The sequence below is a fragment of the Sparus aurata genome, chromosome 24, assembly GCF_900880675.1.
Source record: "Sparus aurata chromosome 24, fSpaAur1.1, whole genome shotgun sequence".
NCBI classification, from domain to species: Eukaryota; Metazoa; Chordata; class Actinopteri; order Spariformes; family Sparidae; genus Sparus; species Sparus aurata.
This window is the reverse complement of record NC_044210.1, coordinates 508,939-525,971: the sequence shown is the minus strand read 5'-3', so window position 1 is coordinate 525,971 and position 17,033 is coordinate 508,939. Positions and strand designations below refer to the sequence as shown.

Sequence of the window (17,033 nt, the reverse complement as noted above, 5' to 3'; positions counted from 1 at the left end):
AGAGTCGGACAGATTAAATGTTCATTTAAGAAGAGATGGAGGACCTAGCGAGGAGCTTGAGATAAATATGCGGAAATGGGTTATCAGCAAACGGGCACGGCAGAGATGAGGAGTTTGCCACGAGTGCTGGTTGGATAAATCGTTTCCTCCAATGAGAGAAAGGAATTAAACACGCCTGTCCTAAATAAACGCCTGGTCCCAAATAAACGCCTGGTCTGTTAAGTGATTGAAACAAATAAACGCCCTGGCTATTATTTGGTATTTTACAGTAGTTCGGGAAATTCCGAGACCGTGATTAAACATTAACGTCAGCTCAGAGTTCACTCATCTGGGACTAGAAAATCCTTTCTGTTGCTAGGTCATTACTAAGGGATGGATTATTTGCTGTAGTGGTAAACTACGTTCCATTACACATATGATACTACTGATGTGACTGATTTTGTTTCAGTTATTAGTCAGACCCCATGTGTTTCCATGGAAACGCGACACACACTCGCAAAAATTTGCGAGCAGATTGTCCATCAACATGGATATATTTTGATTAGGGTTGTCAAACGATTAATTTTTTGTGATTAATCGCATTTTGTCCATAGTTAACTCGTGATTAATCACAAATTAAACGCAATTTTTTTGGCACATTTTTTTTCTGTTCTAAATGTACCTTAATGTATTTTTTTCATGTTCTTAATACTTTTGACAACATAAGAAAGGGTTAGGGTTGGGCAAATATGCTTGCTTTATGAAAATGTTTATTCAACATTTTAAATCATGCAGGAGAATAAAAGGCTCAAAAAATATCCCCTTACCCTAAATGGGATCAAAACATGGTGATGTCTGCTTTTGGCGGTGCTCTCTCTGCATCTGCCATGTGTTTGACTTGCAAATGATATTTGAGACTCGACGTACTTCGATGGTAACTCATTTCATGTCGACAGTACGTGTAGATAACTTTTGTCCTATCGACCGAACCATCTGGCAGTGTTTTGAAAGTGAATATGCCATTCATAAGTCCTTTCTCCATTTCCTTTCGCTTTCGCTTTTTAGTCCACCGTGTTTTTCCCGAAACGCCAACCCTGCTTCTTCTTCTTCTGATTCCCTTTCTTATTCTTCTGCCACCCTCAATCAAGTCTACAGGTGCCTTCAACGGCTGTAAATCATACAATGCGCGTTTCTTTTCTAAAAAATACCTAGTGTTAATCGCAGCATTAAGAGGATGTTGCGTTAACGCGTTATTAACACGTTATTAATGCGTTATGTTTGTTGGTATTAGTTGTATAATCTTCAGTGCTGCTTGCACTGTCGTGCTCAAATGACGTTAAAGCACACCATCTCGGGTAATATTGCTTAAGTAGCTTCCCCAACACTGAATAAAAGATGATTTACTTTAAATAAGATGGTTTACAGTGTAGCATCCAAGAAAAAGGTGCTCAATAAATTCTGTGTAAATGGAACTTCAGCTTTAATATTAGAGTATCTTGCAAGAATATTTTTAAATTAATACAAATTATTGGCCTTATAGTGGGCCCTAATGTGAACAAGTAAAGTCTTGGAGATTGTAACATAGAGTATAAAACCAGAAGAAATCTTGGAATGAGTCCTCTTATGGACCAAAAGGCTCCCCAGTTTAACAAAAAAAAAAAAAGCACTCATAGATATGAGGATCAGCCGATATACTGCTGGAAGACTGTGACGTTTCTCTCAGGCCTACATGTGGATGCCTGATTTTTAAAGTGAACCTGAGGGGGAACTTTACCCTGCAAGTTATATCTTCTAATACTACTTTTATTCTTGGTCTACTGACTTCAACATAACTTGTGTGTGTTTGTTCTTCGAGTGTTGGCATACAGTACGTCCTTTACTACAGTCTTTTTCAACATGCTTGGAAAGAAAGGCTTCTCGGCCAATCTAGAAAGGGAAGAAAAAAAGCCAAGAGAAGAGAAATTTAACGGAGTATTTTTTCCAGGTGTTGCATGCGTCTCCGCCCATCAGCCGTCCGTCCCCGCCCCCTGTCCCCCCCGGGTCCTGGCTGCAGATATTCGAGGAGGGGGGCTGGGCCACAGACTCATCCATGCACCGCACTCCGCTCGGACAGGCACAGCAGATCATCAGAGCCAGAGCGCAATCCGGCACCAGTTGCTCTCCTGAAGGATAGCTACAGTTGTCATTATTTGACTGAAAGCGAAATCACGGAGCCCCCTGCACTCAGACAGGATGTCGGAACTTTCCGTGAATGACCACCTCGAAGGGATTCTTTCAGACTTTGAAGGTATGTAGACTGTGATATTGAATGACTTTACTGCAGCCTGTTTTGTTGGCACGTAGTAAAACCAAAGCTGGGTCGGCAGCCCCTCCAGGTCGTGTTGAAGAAGAATGAAAGAAATGAATATAGAAACGTTGATTCTGCACCAGGGCTGAATACAATAGTTTGAAATGACGATACTTTTGTTGTTAAGTTGTTTCCCTAATATATACATGTTTTAGAAAGATGAAATGGCCTGTACCAGATCGTTTGGTCGTTTGGAAGCAAACAGATAGCCAACAAATCTGATGATTGTGTCTAAAAAACTATAGCCTAGTGGAAAAGATAAGACCTAATTTTCAAAGCCTGATTGAAGATGAATGCTACATGGATCAATAATCAACGTAAATAGATCTGATTCTGATTAAACAGCACATCACACATCAAACTTTGAAGAGATCAAATGTTGTTTTACCCACCCTACTCTCCTGTTGCATGAGCATTTTATTTTCATGTCAAGAAAGAATCACCATAAGAGGTTTTGTGTGCCTCTGAATGAGACTTACAGTGTCATTACCAGAGTCTGGTGTAAAAGAGCCTAGAAAGGTAAGAGGACTGTCTGTGCTCTCCTGGTCGTTTCTGGTTGCATGTTTGATCATTTTCCATAAAAGTGTATTCCCACTTTCCAAAAGAGAAAAATATGACAAGAGAGAGAAGATGACTAGTTGCTCCGTTTTACAAAATGTAGGTTAAAAAAAAATGTGTCAATCGGATGTTCTTGGAAAACAGGAGAAAAGGGTGATTCCAAAGACAATCCAGGCATTCCAAAAAAGAAAATATCATGAAACAAGGAAGGACGTGTATTGTTGAGGCTAAATCATTTAACATGCAACCAGTAAAAATGCCACTGTGATTCAAGTTAGTTGAGTTAATGAAGCAATGAAATAACAAGAGATGAGATGACAGAAAAGTTAGATATGCTTACAACATTTGAAAAAGTTTAAATGCTTTCAGCATACAAAATAGACACCCAATATACATCACATACTCCCCCTAAAGGCTGAAATAAAAAGGGGGAAGCATTTATAGAAAATAAAGATGAGAGAAAACATGTAAAATCTATGTCGTCATTGAGACCAGGATTCTTCAACGCATTTAGTCTATGAATCCAAACAGTTTGCCTTTGGTTGAGTTTTCATTTACTGCCCCTCTGTGTGCAACAAGGAATCATTACCATCATGATGTTCACTGAAGTCTCTAGCCATAGGATAATGGTATTCCTAGTTCTATGTTGTATGGTGTCTAATGGTATATTCATGCTCGGCATGGTGATCCCTCAGACGTCTTTTGGTTAAGTATATCCAAGACATGAATGTTTAAATAGAGAAAACTACTATAAAAAAATAAACACTCAAAAACAACAAAAATCAATAAAGACTGTTTTTTGGGGCTGGTACTGATAAATATTCAGGAGTAAAATTTCTGATGTCGATAGATTGACCATTATACACACATTTTTACCCACATATCTGTTTTTTAATGAATATCTATATTTTTTAAACCTGGACCCTATATTTACAGGGTGTGTAAATGATTCATATTGCCGAAAGTTTCTGAATTGGTCCAGTAGATTGCCTCAGCAGGCAGCTAAGACATAGCTTCAATGGCTTCAACAAAATCCTTTGGGGCAACTTCAAACGTCAAGTTACGGCCATTTATATATTGCAGACTCCTGCGGAGATCGACCCATTTAGTTAAAAATAAGATCCTTTTTGTAACCAGCAACACAGGTTTCATTCATGGAGAATTTTCATTCTGACATCTTGCAAGGTGAGGTGGTTGTTAAGGGACTGCAAACACTTCTGTGCTGTTTCAGTAGACATGGACAAACATGAAAGAGTAATTGTCATTAGTAGGTGCACAAAAGAATATATTTTTACACTTGGTTTTGGCCTTTTGCTTAGTGTGATTAGGGATGTAACGGTATGAAAATTTCACACCGCGGTAATAGTGACCAAAATTATCACAGTTATCGGTATACCGCGGTATTTTTAAAAAAGTCTTCGAAATGTTGAAAAAACACTGATACACTTATTAACTGAAATAATTTCACCAAGATTTATATTCAAATAGATTTATTATATATTAAAATAGTTAAAATCCAAAACCTTAACAAAACACTGCAAAATCAACATTAAATAAGTATAAAAGAACGTGTCAAAACTGTGCAAAATAAACCTTAAATACAGTAGAGTGAGATGTATTGGCAGTAGCACTCGATTGGCCAGCAGACCCTCTCTGTGAAAAAAATTAATAGAACATGTCATTATTAATTATTACTGTCATAGTTACATAATACTAAGGGTGCAACCAACAGATCACAAAACTCACAATTTAGATCATATCACTTTTGTGAGAAACAGATTGGATAATTTTTCAAAACAAGACCAAAACAAAAAGGAATAAATTAATTATGAATACTCTATTTTGGCTCTTATCTCTATCTAGACACTTGTTATATTCACAATTTTATATTATTCCCTATATATACTGTATTCTACAAATAATACACAAGTATTATATATTTCTGATGTTACTTATGTTTATTGGCTGGCTGTCTCTCTGTCTGCTTGCTCGTCTGTTGTCAATGGACACGGTCAATCTGATTGGTCAAATGGCTGCTGAGCCACAGGTAGACGCTGCTCCGGTGAACAGAGCTGAGATGAAAGTCAGTCATCTCAGTCAGTTTGCGTTCACTAACTCAGTCCACCCAGTATGTGTTTATTTCAAATCCTCCTCACTGCAGCTCTGCATCAATATTTGGGGAATTATTAGGTCGACTTTAAAAAGTGAAATCTACAATTATTAAGTGGTTCAGATAACGTGCCAAATCACGGATCAACTTTGTTCAGTTATACCACTATCTGGTCAGTTTACATTAGTGACAACAGCAAATTAGACAGATAAAACTCGACCTACACATACATTAGCTTACCTTGCATTCGCTGAACAGTTGAGGGTGATGGTTGCGTAAATGAGTAAATTGGATGTGTTGCCGCCCCTCCTCTTGTAGCTCCTGCAGATAGGGCTGGCATCCTCGACCAGCTGTCCCTGAGCGTTCTTACAATAACCAGAATACGCGCAGACTTCAGATTTGGTTCTCTTTGAAGGCAGAAAAATGCCTTGAGGGCCATATTTTGTCAACCCCTACTAAATGTGTTGAATCGAAAATATCAGACACACCTCCCTTTTATAATACAATGCTGCAGTTTCCTGACACACTAGTTGCCCAGACAACTTTGTGAAAACGGTGAATACCTTAAAAGCCTGGTCTCATGTTACAGTGTGGACATGGATGAAATATGATCTGTTTGTGTCCGTGTATTTCTGTTTGCCAGCACTGTTACAAAGCAAGCTTCCTGTCCCCCTGTCTCTGTCATCACTTACATGGAATTTCAGTACAATCAATCACAGGATACAGCTGCTGTCAGTGGGATTCATTACATTTTTCTAGAAACACTGTACTTTCAAACATCTTTGAAATCACATCAGGCAAAAGATTGGGAAAAAAGTAGTTCAAAATAACAACATCGAAGAGGATCTGTAAGTACTTATTACCAATGTATCTTCAGTGTGAGGACAGTGAGAGAGAATGTCAGAATGAATAGACTTTGCTCTTCAACAGGGGGATCCATCCTGTCCTGGGAGCCTACAGGGACATTACAACAAAAGCCTCCCATCCTCCTTTCATTCTTACTTTCCTTCTACATTCTTCTGTTTAGACAGATGTTGATCTGTGCCTCTAAACAAATTAGTGAAGCCTTCAGTCACAGACCACCACTGACGCTGCTTTTGCACAACTGTTGCCCATTTGACATTTCTAACAATCACCTAGGATAGTCAGTGCCCTTTAACTTTAAAAACCAAGTAGCTAAGTAATCAGTCAATAACAAAAGCAAAATGAACGAATCAGTAAATTCTTTGAATTAAGAAATAAATAAAAATTAGTTTACAATTACTCCTCTGTCAAATGACTATACTGTAGTAACAGGTGTATTTGCCACTGCTCTGATCAGCTGTGATGAAAAACAACACCTGAGTGGATGCGCTCGTTTTCACCTGTTGTCCGGTGCATTGCAATGTCTTGTGTTGGAGTTAAGGATGCTGGCTTCTTAACATTTTTCCAACCATGCCAAAAAAAATCATTCAGTAAGCACTGTGTTTGAAAGAGACACCGCTAAAAGTAACCACAATAAATGGCTTTCGTGTTACTACACAAGGTTTACCAGCGGCCTGATTGGTACTGTGGAGGTGCCACTTTCAACAGAGATGCGAAAAAACTGACATGTCTGATATTTTAGCTACTTCCATCATCAGCTCAAATGATATTTGAAATTCAGAATCTTATAGATTAAGACTTTACAAAGCAAGTTTTAACATCTTTTGGATGCAGTCTCATGAGGTATATGATCTGCTGCTTTCTACTGTTCTCTGTTTTTCTAGTCCATTCATGATTATGAACATGTCACTCTAGATAAAATAAACACAAAAAAAAACAAAGAGGCGAACTCATCCACTGGCAAAATGAAACAAGTCAAACGCCTAGTTCTAGCAGCTTTACCCCTTTAAAAATCGTATACGCGCTGTGTAAAATTGGTATTCAACTTGGAATTCTGTCTTTAAAGGACAAACATTAGAGTGACGTGTGTGAATCAGCAGTCGAAGGTTTATACTTAATTAGAGGGAGTGACAGGAGGGCTTTAGGACATGGGAGGTTAGAGGAGGTCAGGGGTACTAAGAGCTGCCCCTCCCAGCACTGTCATTCACATCCTGGTACTGCACTCCACAAGGGCACGAACCCTGCAAAGATCAGAGAGGGTCCCATGACTTACTGACCCAGTGACCACACACACACACACACACACACACACACACACACACACACACACACACACACACACACACACACAGTCTTTGTTTTTGATATAGCACCCCTTGTCACGAACAAAGTATGTCCACCTCTTCCATCCCAGCCTGTACTGGCAGAGGGGAGCACCAGTAAAACACCAGTGTGCTTTCTCTGTCCAATGGCAGGCAGCATTCTGTTATGAACACAAAATGAAATAATAGAGAGAAAATCAGGTTCTAGATCACATTAACACACAAACACTTGCGCCCACACGCTTTCATCCAATCTCACAAATAATGTTTCCACATAATCAGCTTTAATCCCTCTCTGTCCTTAGCCTGTGATCAGACACACACACACACACACACACACACACACACACACACACACACACACACACACACAGGTAGCACCACTGGATGTGGCTTGCTGCCAAGCCATTCTTCCATAATGTATTTGGCAGGACATCAGCACAGACTGCCTTTTAGTCAGACATGTCTGGAGTTGTCAGGGTCTTAAGACACTCTGGATCAGCTCTGAAGAACCAATGAGAGAGCAAAGCCAAACACATTACTGCACGGAAAATATGAGGGCTCGAGTCAGAAGACCGTCATTGCAAATGAACTAAATAGTCCATTTAGTTTGAATTTATAATGTTCTCTTAGCACACCTGTTTTCTTGGAAGCAATTGAAAAAATTCATTCGATAAGAAATATAAATACAAAAATAAAAGAAACACTGAAAGAAAGATTCATGTAATATTTGTCCTAATAGGATGGTCCCATAACCTGGAAGAAAGAAAAAAAATTCTTAACTATATTTTACTGTTATTTTCAATTCAAATGTTAATATTCAAAACATGTTGTTCAGCACAGATGATCAGGGTTTACAGATCCGGGCATCAGCCTTCTGAACTGTACACAGACCCACCAGGGCCACCATGATAATATCAAACTTGTTTGATATTTAAGATTTAAAATCAGGATCATTACATCAGTATCAGCACTCTCCGAGCCAGTGTACAACAACCAATGAGAACGTCACCTCGGAGCAGTTGACGGTGCTGCCAAGCAACAGTACACATTGTAGCCCTTGAGACTAACATTAGCTAGCATATTACTGTTGACAAGAACTTAAAATATCCACTCTAGTTCTAACTTAAGAATAGAAAAACTGTGTTGACCATGTCTCCCCACTCATCCAGACTCCTTTAACGTTCTGCCTTGTTTTTTTCTCAATGCTACTGGTTACTACCGCAAGATGTTGCATCATGCAAATCTCCATTTTGTTTACATCTGCTTCCCTATTAGATCCCATCAGTGGGATCATATTTGAGCCATGAAAATAGTAATAGCAAATAGTGGCCAATTATCTGTGTGTGTGTGTGTGTGTGTGTGTGTGTGTGTGTGTGTGTTTGCATGTTTATGAGTCCTCGGGCACTGTTATTTTCAATGTTATGACATAGCAAACGGCTGTGTGGAATGTGTTTTCCAGACGTGCTTTTAGTAAGTGGAAGTTGTTTTAATGTGTTTGTTAAATTGTGAGTGTTTGTGCATGTGTGGCTGAGAGAAAGAGTGACTGTCTGTACAGTGTGTGTGTGTGTGTGTGTGTGTGTGTGTGTGTGTGTGTTTGTGTATGTCAATGCCGTCCTCTCTGTTCGGGAGTTCTACCTGTATGGAATGTGCAGGCAAGGGGGCAGGGGGGTTGGTCATGGACATGCCCAGACTCAGAGTCCCCTTGTAGTGTGTCCTCATCCCTACTGTCCTCCCAGTGCTAACTAATTCAAAAACTTCTACATATCTCACTGGTCCATAGCTGGTTACTCATTAGAATGGTTGGTTTTGTTGAAGACAGAGAAATTGCTTTCTTCACTGTATCCAACCAGCCGTTTGAAAAGTTTTACACTATCATTTAATGTGTCAACCTTCTCTATCACTGATATCAAAGAAAGGTTCATTCTGATTGGTTCTGCGATGTGGATTTTTTAACTGATACCAATAATTACCTGCCTCTTGCAACTGGGAACCGATTAAAAAAACTAACATTTTGTTACATTTTCCAAACTGAGGGTAAAAAAGGCTACCCTTTCTGTTCTATAAAATAATCTCTTAATGATTGACAGGTCTCATTAATCGCAAATTAATCACACACATTTTATCTGTTCTAAATGTACCTCAAACGGATATTTTTGAAGTTTTAATACTCTTTTCAACATGCATGTGGGAAAATATTCTTGCTTTATGCAAATTACTATTGTTGCAACAATCCAAAACAACCAGAATATTCTCCAGAATAACCTCAAAGGTACTGCATTCTAAAAAAATATGGCGAACTCACGCCGAACAATTCATTCATATGGAAATGCAACATGAACCTTTATTGATAGCTGAGATAATGCAGTTTAAGTAAGTAAAATGCATTGTTTTGTAAGCATGTTGTTGTCTTGGTCTGTGTGAGAATGACATGTTACCTTTTTATTTGGCCCTCTCATATTTTACCCACAATTCATTGCAATGTAGACGTGATGATGTAGAACTTACTATGAAACAATTACTTCATTATGACATTACCTGAATCATTTAGGTTATAGATAATAATCCAACATATGAACATATAACTAAACTCTGAGGAGGTATTCAAAATGCATGTTATTTTTATTATTGTAGTTTTTGGGCCTGTCTATCAGCGGCATATATTAACTTACAGTTTCACACCTTCACGGGTTCATTCATTCTTCATTTTGTTGGTAAATGTGTAAAGATCCCTACTATAATGTTAGTCAGGACATCTATTAGAACTAACAGTGGACCCAAATAACCAATAAATAACCCAAAAATGAATTTCAGAGTACATTCAGAGAACTTTGTTCATAGTTTTATTATTCCATATGAATTCAACTTCAGCTCAAAGCTTTTAAAGTAAGCGTGTTTTTCCTTGGAAAAAGAATCCATTGCACTTAATTTTACCTCCACAGTTTGTGGAATCAACAGCAGATAAGGTTCATGTTCTTCTCAGCTTTTTTTTGTAGTAAGAACATTTAGTGAAGTACATGAACATAAACACACCTACACACATGTGCACTGCATCGATTTTTCCTTCTTCTAGGGTTCTGGCTTTTTGCCAAGAACATCAACAGCTGCAGCTCTTCACTTGCCAGTGTTTACAGACTTCAGAGCAGGAAGGGACATTCACCCATTTCAGACATGCACATCATTTATTAAATTAGAACTGACTGGCACGTGTGTATGCCAGTGTCATCATCCGTGGCACTGTAACATCTCTGAAACATCTCTAACTTTTTTTTTATTTGTGGTTTTTACTTTTGCAAAGCTATAAATGTGCACACCACACAGACCAATATATGAGTGTAATGGAGAAGTCACAGAAGTCACAGTTGGGTACAAGTTTGTTACACTGGGATAAAGGAAACAAAGAAACCCAAAAGCACGGAGCTAGGTATCTTTTCAATCATTTAACAGACATACTGAACTTTTGGAGAAATGCAGCCCAATGTCAGATTGTGGTGGCCAGTAAACTGGTGATTAGACTAGCATGAAAATCGCAGGTATTGTGTCGTGTACTCCCTCAGTTTGCACCAGTTTTCACCTGTTCATTTATGGACTGTGGACAATCACTGTAGCGGTAGAATTGGACAGGTCATTCAAAGATGCACTAGTTGCATGGTTAAATGCAACAGGGGGGACACAACAGACATGACTTTATGTTGCATTATTTTTAACTCCTAATCAGGCTAAGTTTGGCCTGTGCCCAATATATAATCCACCATAATGATCTGCCATGTATTCTGGCTGTTTACTTTTATTTTTTGTCTGTTGATGTGAACAAACAGTAATTTGTAGGATCAGCAAGTAGCATAGGAACAGAGCAGCTGCTTCTTTTCAGCAAACCAATCGACATGGGTTAGAGTTCACAACAGGATGTCATGCAAACGGGTCATAGAATGACACTCCTGTACTACCGCACTGAACCCTACAACTAATAATGGGAATGCCATATTATGTCCGAATTAAGCCTTGCGCATATATTTAAATCCAATTATTCCAACAAGTGATCGTAAATGTATTTATATGCAGTTCTAGTTACATCTTATTATAATGCATTTTACTTCCATTGATGATTTAGAGGAATATGAAGCACACAATGAGGGGAATGTGCACATGCAAAACAGTTTATAAAGGAAACAAGCACTGAAATCAAATCAAATGCACTGAGACACTCATATCTATCTGTGTGTGTGTGTGTGTGAGAGAGAGAGAGAGAGAGAGCGAGAGACAGAGAGAAAGATGGAGACACACACACACACACAGACACACACACACACACACACACACACATAGAGGGAGAGTGTTTGAGCATCTCTTTATCAGATTGAGGAGGCATTGTGTAAAAAGGGATTAGGGTCAGCACAACTATGAGACTAGAGGGAGTGGAGCCAAACACTACCATAATTATTTTCCCAGCTTCTGACAAGGTGCCAGCAATTACCTGATACCAGGACTCCTTATCTTTTGCAGGGGGGCAGGTTCACACTTGTAGCCTCAACACACCGAGCCACACACACACACACAGACACACACACACACACACACACACACACACAGACACCCTTCCCCAGTTTGCATGGATCCAACAGAGGCTGTGAGCCAGTAGCTGCTCAGGTATGAACTGAAAAACATTAGGTGTGTGTTTGCAAAGCTTAGCTGATTGTCAATTATTTTCTTTATTGATGTTTTTTTGTTTTGTTTCATTTAATCACGTCTTACTTTAGTCCATAACCTGTCAAAATTGCCATCACAATTTTCCCAGAGCCTAACATAGGAATTCCACTGGTTGCATGTGCTTTGTGGAATGGCTCCACTATGGTTTTGTTCAATGCTCCCCCGACTGTCAACATCTACCAGCTCTAGTGACTAGTGTTGTCATGATACCAAAATTATGACTTCGATACGATACCTGCCTCAAATATCTCGATACCGATACTGAAACGATACCACGGCGGAAAACTAAAACATCATCAAAAGTAATGGAATAAAATATTAGTTGACAGAATGTGAAACTTAAAACGATTTATTTCTTTTTATTAAAAACACTTAAACTTAAAAAGTCAAAATAAAAAAAATAAAAAATGTATGTAAAAGCTGCTGAGCTTTATACCTACTTAACCTGTTAGAACAACAATGAAATGATTATGCAGCTGTTTAACTTAGCTGCTAATGTGGTTACAAGCATCTCTGTATCCAAGACCACAAGTGTCTTCTTGTTTTGGTCATTTGTCTTGTTTGCTCTCAGAGATTATTAAATAACCTGATTTTCCATTAAAAGCTCAGTGCTTGTAGTAGGAAAAAATTAACTGCACATTAACTACAATTTTATTCAGCATAAAAATAATGAACATAAATGACATTAACTGTAAGTCTGGCATTCATAAAATACGATAATACTTTATTCGTCCCACAAAGGGGAATTTTGCAATTTGCATTTCATGTTGATAAAATTCAAACCCTGGATTATTAGCCTGCAAACTACATTAGTGCACTAAAGTACAACACAAATGGCCCAGACCTGGTGGAGGTCTGTGCTCTAATCAGACCATTTTCTAATAATATAAATTACAATATATATTATAAATTATTGACAAAAATGTACATGCTATGATTATATTACTAGTACTGATTGACTTAAAATAGATAATTAAGTGGTGTTGTTGATCAGCATACGTGACACCAGCGCATGTTATGGTGAAGTTCATGTTACCAGTGTGAACGTTGTGTTTGCATACCGAGATGTGTGGAACCACATCGGACTGTTAAACAGTTAGCTTTACCCCTGACTGTCTCCTGCAAATCTGATGGTGAAAAAAACTCACTGGACTTACATCCGGGGGATATTTAACGTTATCTATCGCTAACATGCAGCTCTTTAAACTCTTTGAACAAGTTTGCACGTCTGTCACTAGATGTTTCGCTGAGTTGGACATGTTGTCTCCCTTGGTCATCACGGATTTAAAGCATCGTTTACAGATGGGCTTTGTGGTTTCTGTGGGCTTGCCCTTACTGTCGGCAACGTAAGCGAAAATATTTCCATATTTCGCTTCGTGCATCTGTTTCTTCAACAAGCCTAGGACAGTCGGCAGGAGCACTCATGCCACTTTCAGCCATGTCTATCTTGCTCTGCTCTGTGACTGTCTGTCACAGTGAAACCACGCCCACTCTGTCTGCAGGCAGTGAGGAAGCAGAGAGAAGCTGCACACACAGACACACTACCCCGCTGTTGCACTAAGTTCATAAAGTACCAATACTCATAAAACGTGAAAAAGTATTGTTTTTAACGGCTGGGTACCGCGGTACCTTTCTAGTATCGGTTTACCGTGCAACACTAGGTGAGACCAATGAGCTCTTCAATAATTACACAATCACATGTGTTAGAAACACAGCAACAAACAGGTTTGTGTTCCCAACTGAAAGATTAGAAGAAGTGCTTGAATCCGTCTCTCAAGTGATTTATCCTGAAAGGGAACTGATTGTTATGTTGTTGTTTCTTTGTGCTGAATTTGGCTGAATTGATGCGCCATGCTCGGCATCCGGCAAAAAGAGAAGCCTTGTGTATCTGCTACGGAAGGGTCTGAAAGCTATCAGCTCCCAGTAATAATGACCTATTGTACAGAGACCATTTTGAGTTGACTTTTGGCCACCAAACCTCTATCTTAACATCTCAATGTCTTCACCTGCTTCACCTTGTAGTCTCACAGAAATGGTGATTACTCAACAGTGTTTTAACAGCAAACAGTGGCTGCCAATTCTATGAAATCTACATAACTGTAATGTATCATACTTTTTCAGATGAAAGCCAGTATTCAAATGATTTCCATTGCCAGCACAATCAAATAAAAACCTAAGCAATATTGGGGAGTGCTGGTCCCTGAGAATTTCCTGTATTGTTTCACGTGATAATGTAGGATAATGTACATTTCCCCAGAACTAATTCATTCAGTAAGACTAAGAGTCATGTCACCACCCAGTCTCTCTTATCAACTGTTTGTCTACGGTTTTGTACTGTGCAGGTTCTGTACAGTGGGTATTCATGGTATTGCACTGGTGATTGCCAATGCACCAGGCAATTTCTTTTTGGTTTATCCATCCATATATTCATGCATACATTACATTCTTGTAAAGCTGATATCCGCCTGTAATGGTTTCTGCTTTACTGGTTGTATTCTCTGTGCTTGACGTAAACTATTAACTCACACAGTAGCTTCGGTAATGTCTATTGCATTTTATGAGCTGTAGGTTTACGCATCCATGTCTTTAGCCTTTCTTTCGGTCTTCTGCTACTCCTCTTGGGTACACTCATTCTCTGGAGCCGCCCTTTGCTGCAAGGGTGTCTCTTGGTCATCTTTGTCTTTGTCATCAAGGAGAGCGGACAGGCTGGCTGCCCTGCTGCGGCTCTACCTGGCTTGTCCATTTGACCTAACTAGCCTAGAGACACTGCAGCTGCGTAAGCCTAAGTGGTTGGTGTGATTCCCAAGGCAATTAGAGTTTATAATGTGCTGTATCAGTTCCACCGCTGCTGCATGCTGTACAAACTAAACACAAGCACAACCCATTAACGCCATATAACCATTGAACACACAGTTATGAAATAATAATGGTAAATAATAATAATGCGTCCATTACGTTGACAGAGATTTTCATGGCTCTGGTAATATTAGTGTGCTGGACAACAAGAGGATGCGAGATGGTTGGAATCTGTGCCCTCTGCCAAGTGCCTATTCTTTTCTGTCCATTGGTGCCACACCCCCTTAGACGTCCTGGTAGTTTGGTGTACAACCAGAGGAAGGAGGGAGGTCAGTGGGCCACAAAACATTTACTGTTTAGTCACACTACAGAGACAATATGTTAACTAGCATGCTGTTTCCTAGCTGTATGTGAAGTTGTTATATGGTGTTAATGTGTTGTCTGTATGTGTTGCCAGCCGGGCAGAGCTTACATAGTGGATTATGAGTGTTTCCAGTCTTGTAAGGGAGAGCAGACAGGGTGGGTGGCAGACCAGTGGCTGCCGCTGTCTGTGCACTCTCTCTAACAAGCCAAGAGACCCTCTTGCAGCAAAGAGCGGCTCCAGAGGATGGGTGACCGTGAAGAAAAGCAGCAGAAGACTGGGAGAGAGGCCGAAGAGATTTGGTGTTTTTGTCGCAACAGCCCAAAAACGGCCAAAAGAAAGACACTACCAAAGCCACCGTGTAAGCCAATAAAGCTGTAGTACATAGCTTAGCGATGCTAGCCACCCTTACCATGTTATTGTGAATTCCTTGCTGCTGACTCAGGAATCAAAGAAAGCATACAGTACTGTTTCTACATAGACAGTATGCAGTTCACATACTGTTGGTTTCATACCAGTGTTTTCAGAAATACTAATATGCATTCTATTTTAGTAAACTAAACAGCATGTAAGTAGGGAAATTAAGACACAGTCAGTGGCTGTTTGGGGAGTTGTCTCTCATTGCATTTCTCACTCTATACCTGTAAATATGCGCGCTCATGTACCGTAATCTGGTTGCCTCGATGTGATCAAGCAGTAATACAGTTCATTATAGAGTAGTGAACAGCTATTTTGACACCACATTGATTAAATAATGGACATAATTAATTGTGCTCTTAAAATTTAGTTTTAAGTTGACATAGTTTTACGCAAAAACAAAATAACTTACTTATTGTATTTAGTGTATTAGTATTATATTAGGGGAAGAATAGGATAAGCATTCAACTGCTGACATGATAAACAAAATATCTTTAAAAAAACATATCAAATAGTTTCCCCATGTGACCAGTTGTATCAGGAAGATATAGAGATGCAAATTTCACTCTGACTCTGGATGACATCTCAGCTTTCACTTTGGAACTAAGGTATAATTATATTCCCCTTCTCCTACGATCCACCCACTCACTCGCTCTCATGGTGTGTCACGTTGCCGTGGTTGGCTTTGTAACACAAAACCCAACTGGATGCCCTGACTCCAGCTTTGACCTCAATCCACCCTTTGTGTTTGCAGCTTAAAGGAAGTGTGTGTGTGTGAGTGTGTGTGTGTGTGTGTATGTGTATGTGTATGTGTGTGTGTGTGTGTGTGTGCGTGTGTGTGTGTGTGTGTGTGTGTGCGTGCGTGTGTGAAACAGAGGAAGCAGACACTGTTTTCATACAAAGGCAACTGGCAAAGATTATTCAGGAGAGAAAGAGATTTAATTTGTTCTTCTGAGCAGAGACAAGGTCACATGCACATACTGTAAGGTATATTCATCCACACATTAAGCATTTACTACATTAGCCGTAGTTACATCACCATATTTTAATGCATATTTCTAGGTATAAGTATCAGTTTCATGAAAAAGTTTTATGCCTGCTTGAAGGTGTTTTTTGCCTGCTTAAAGAAAAAAATGGCGCTTAAAGCTGCAGTCTGGAGTCTGGACTTGAGCCAGAGTATTTGAATGAGCAGAGCTCCCAGGTCCCTCCTTCTTTTTCTCTGCTGCTCTGCAGCCCTGCCTTCAAAGCCCCTCCCCACAGAGGAGCCTGCCAAGCACGAGAAGGCTTGTAACGACAGTAACAGAGAAAGCCAGATAACCAAGATGTTGCATTCAAAATAACAAAAACATAAGCCATGATTGTTCTATTTCTGATCAGTACAACTAAATTACAATAATGAATGCCTCATGCCGATCACTGTATATATCCCGAGTAACAAACAATATTCCTCACATTGCCGTAGATGAAGTTACCAGCTTATCATTACCCGGTGCAACATTTTTTCTCTGAAGCATGAGTGACGTTATTTCTCTAAACCATTTCAACCAGTTCAGAGCGTACTGAACACAAACT

General features: G+C 39.4%; 1 protein-coding gene across 1 annotated transcript in view; it reads left to right on the top strand.

The window, feature by feature from the left end:
• Positions 1-2,103: 2,103 nt before the first annotated feature.
• septin12 (septin 12) overlaps positions 2,104-17,033 on the top strand; it is a 102,154-nt gene continuing 87,224 nt past the window's right edge. The window contains exon 1 of the mRNA XM_030409389.1: positions 2,104-2,266. Coding sequence (XP_030265249.1) covers positions 2,212-2,266 — 55 coding nt within the window. The 5' untranslated portion in view covers positions 2,104-2,211. The remainder of the gene's footprint in view (positions 2,267-17,033) is intronic.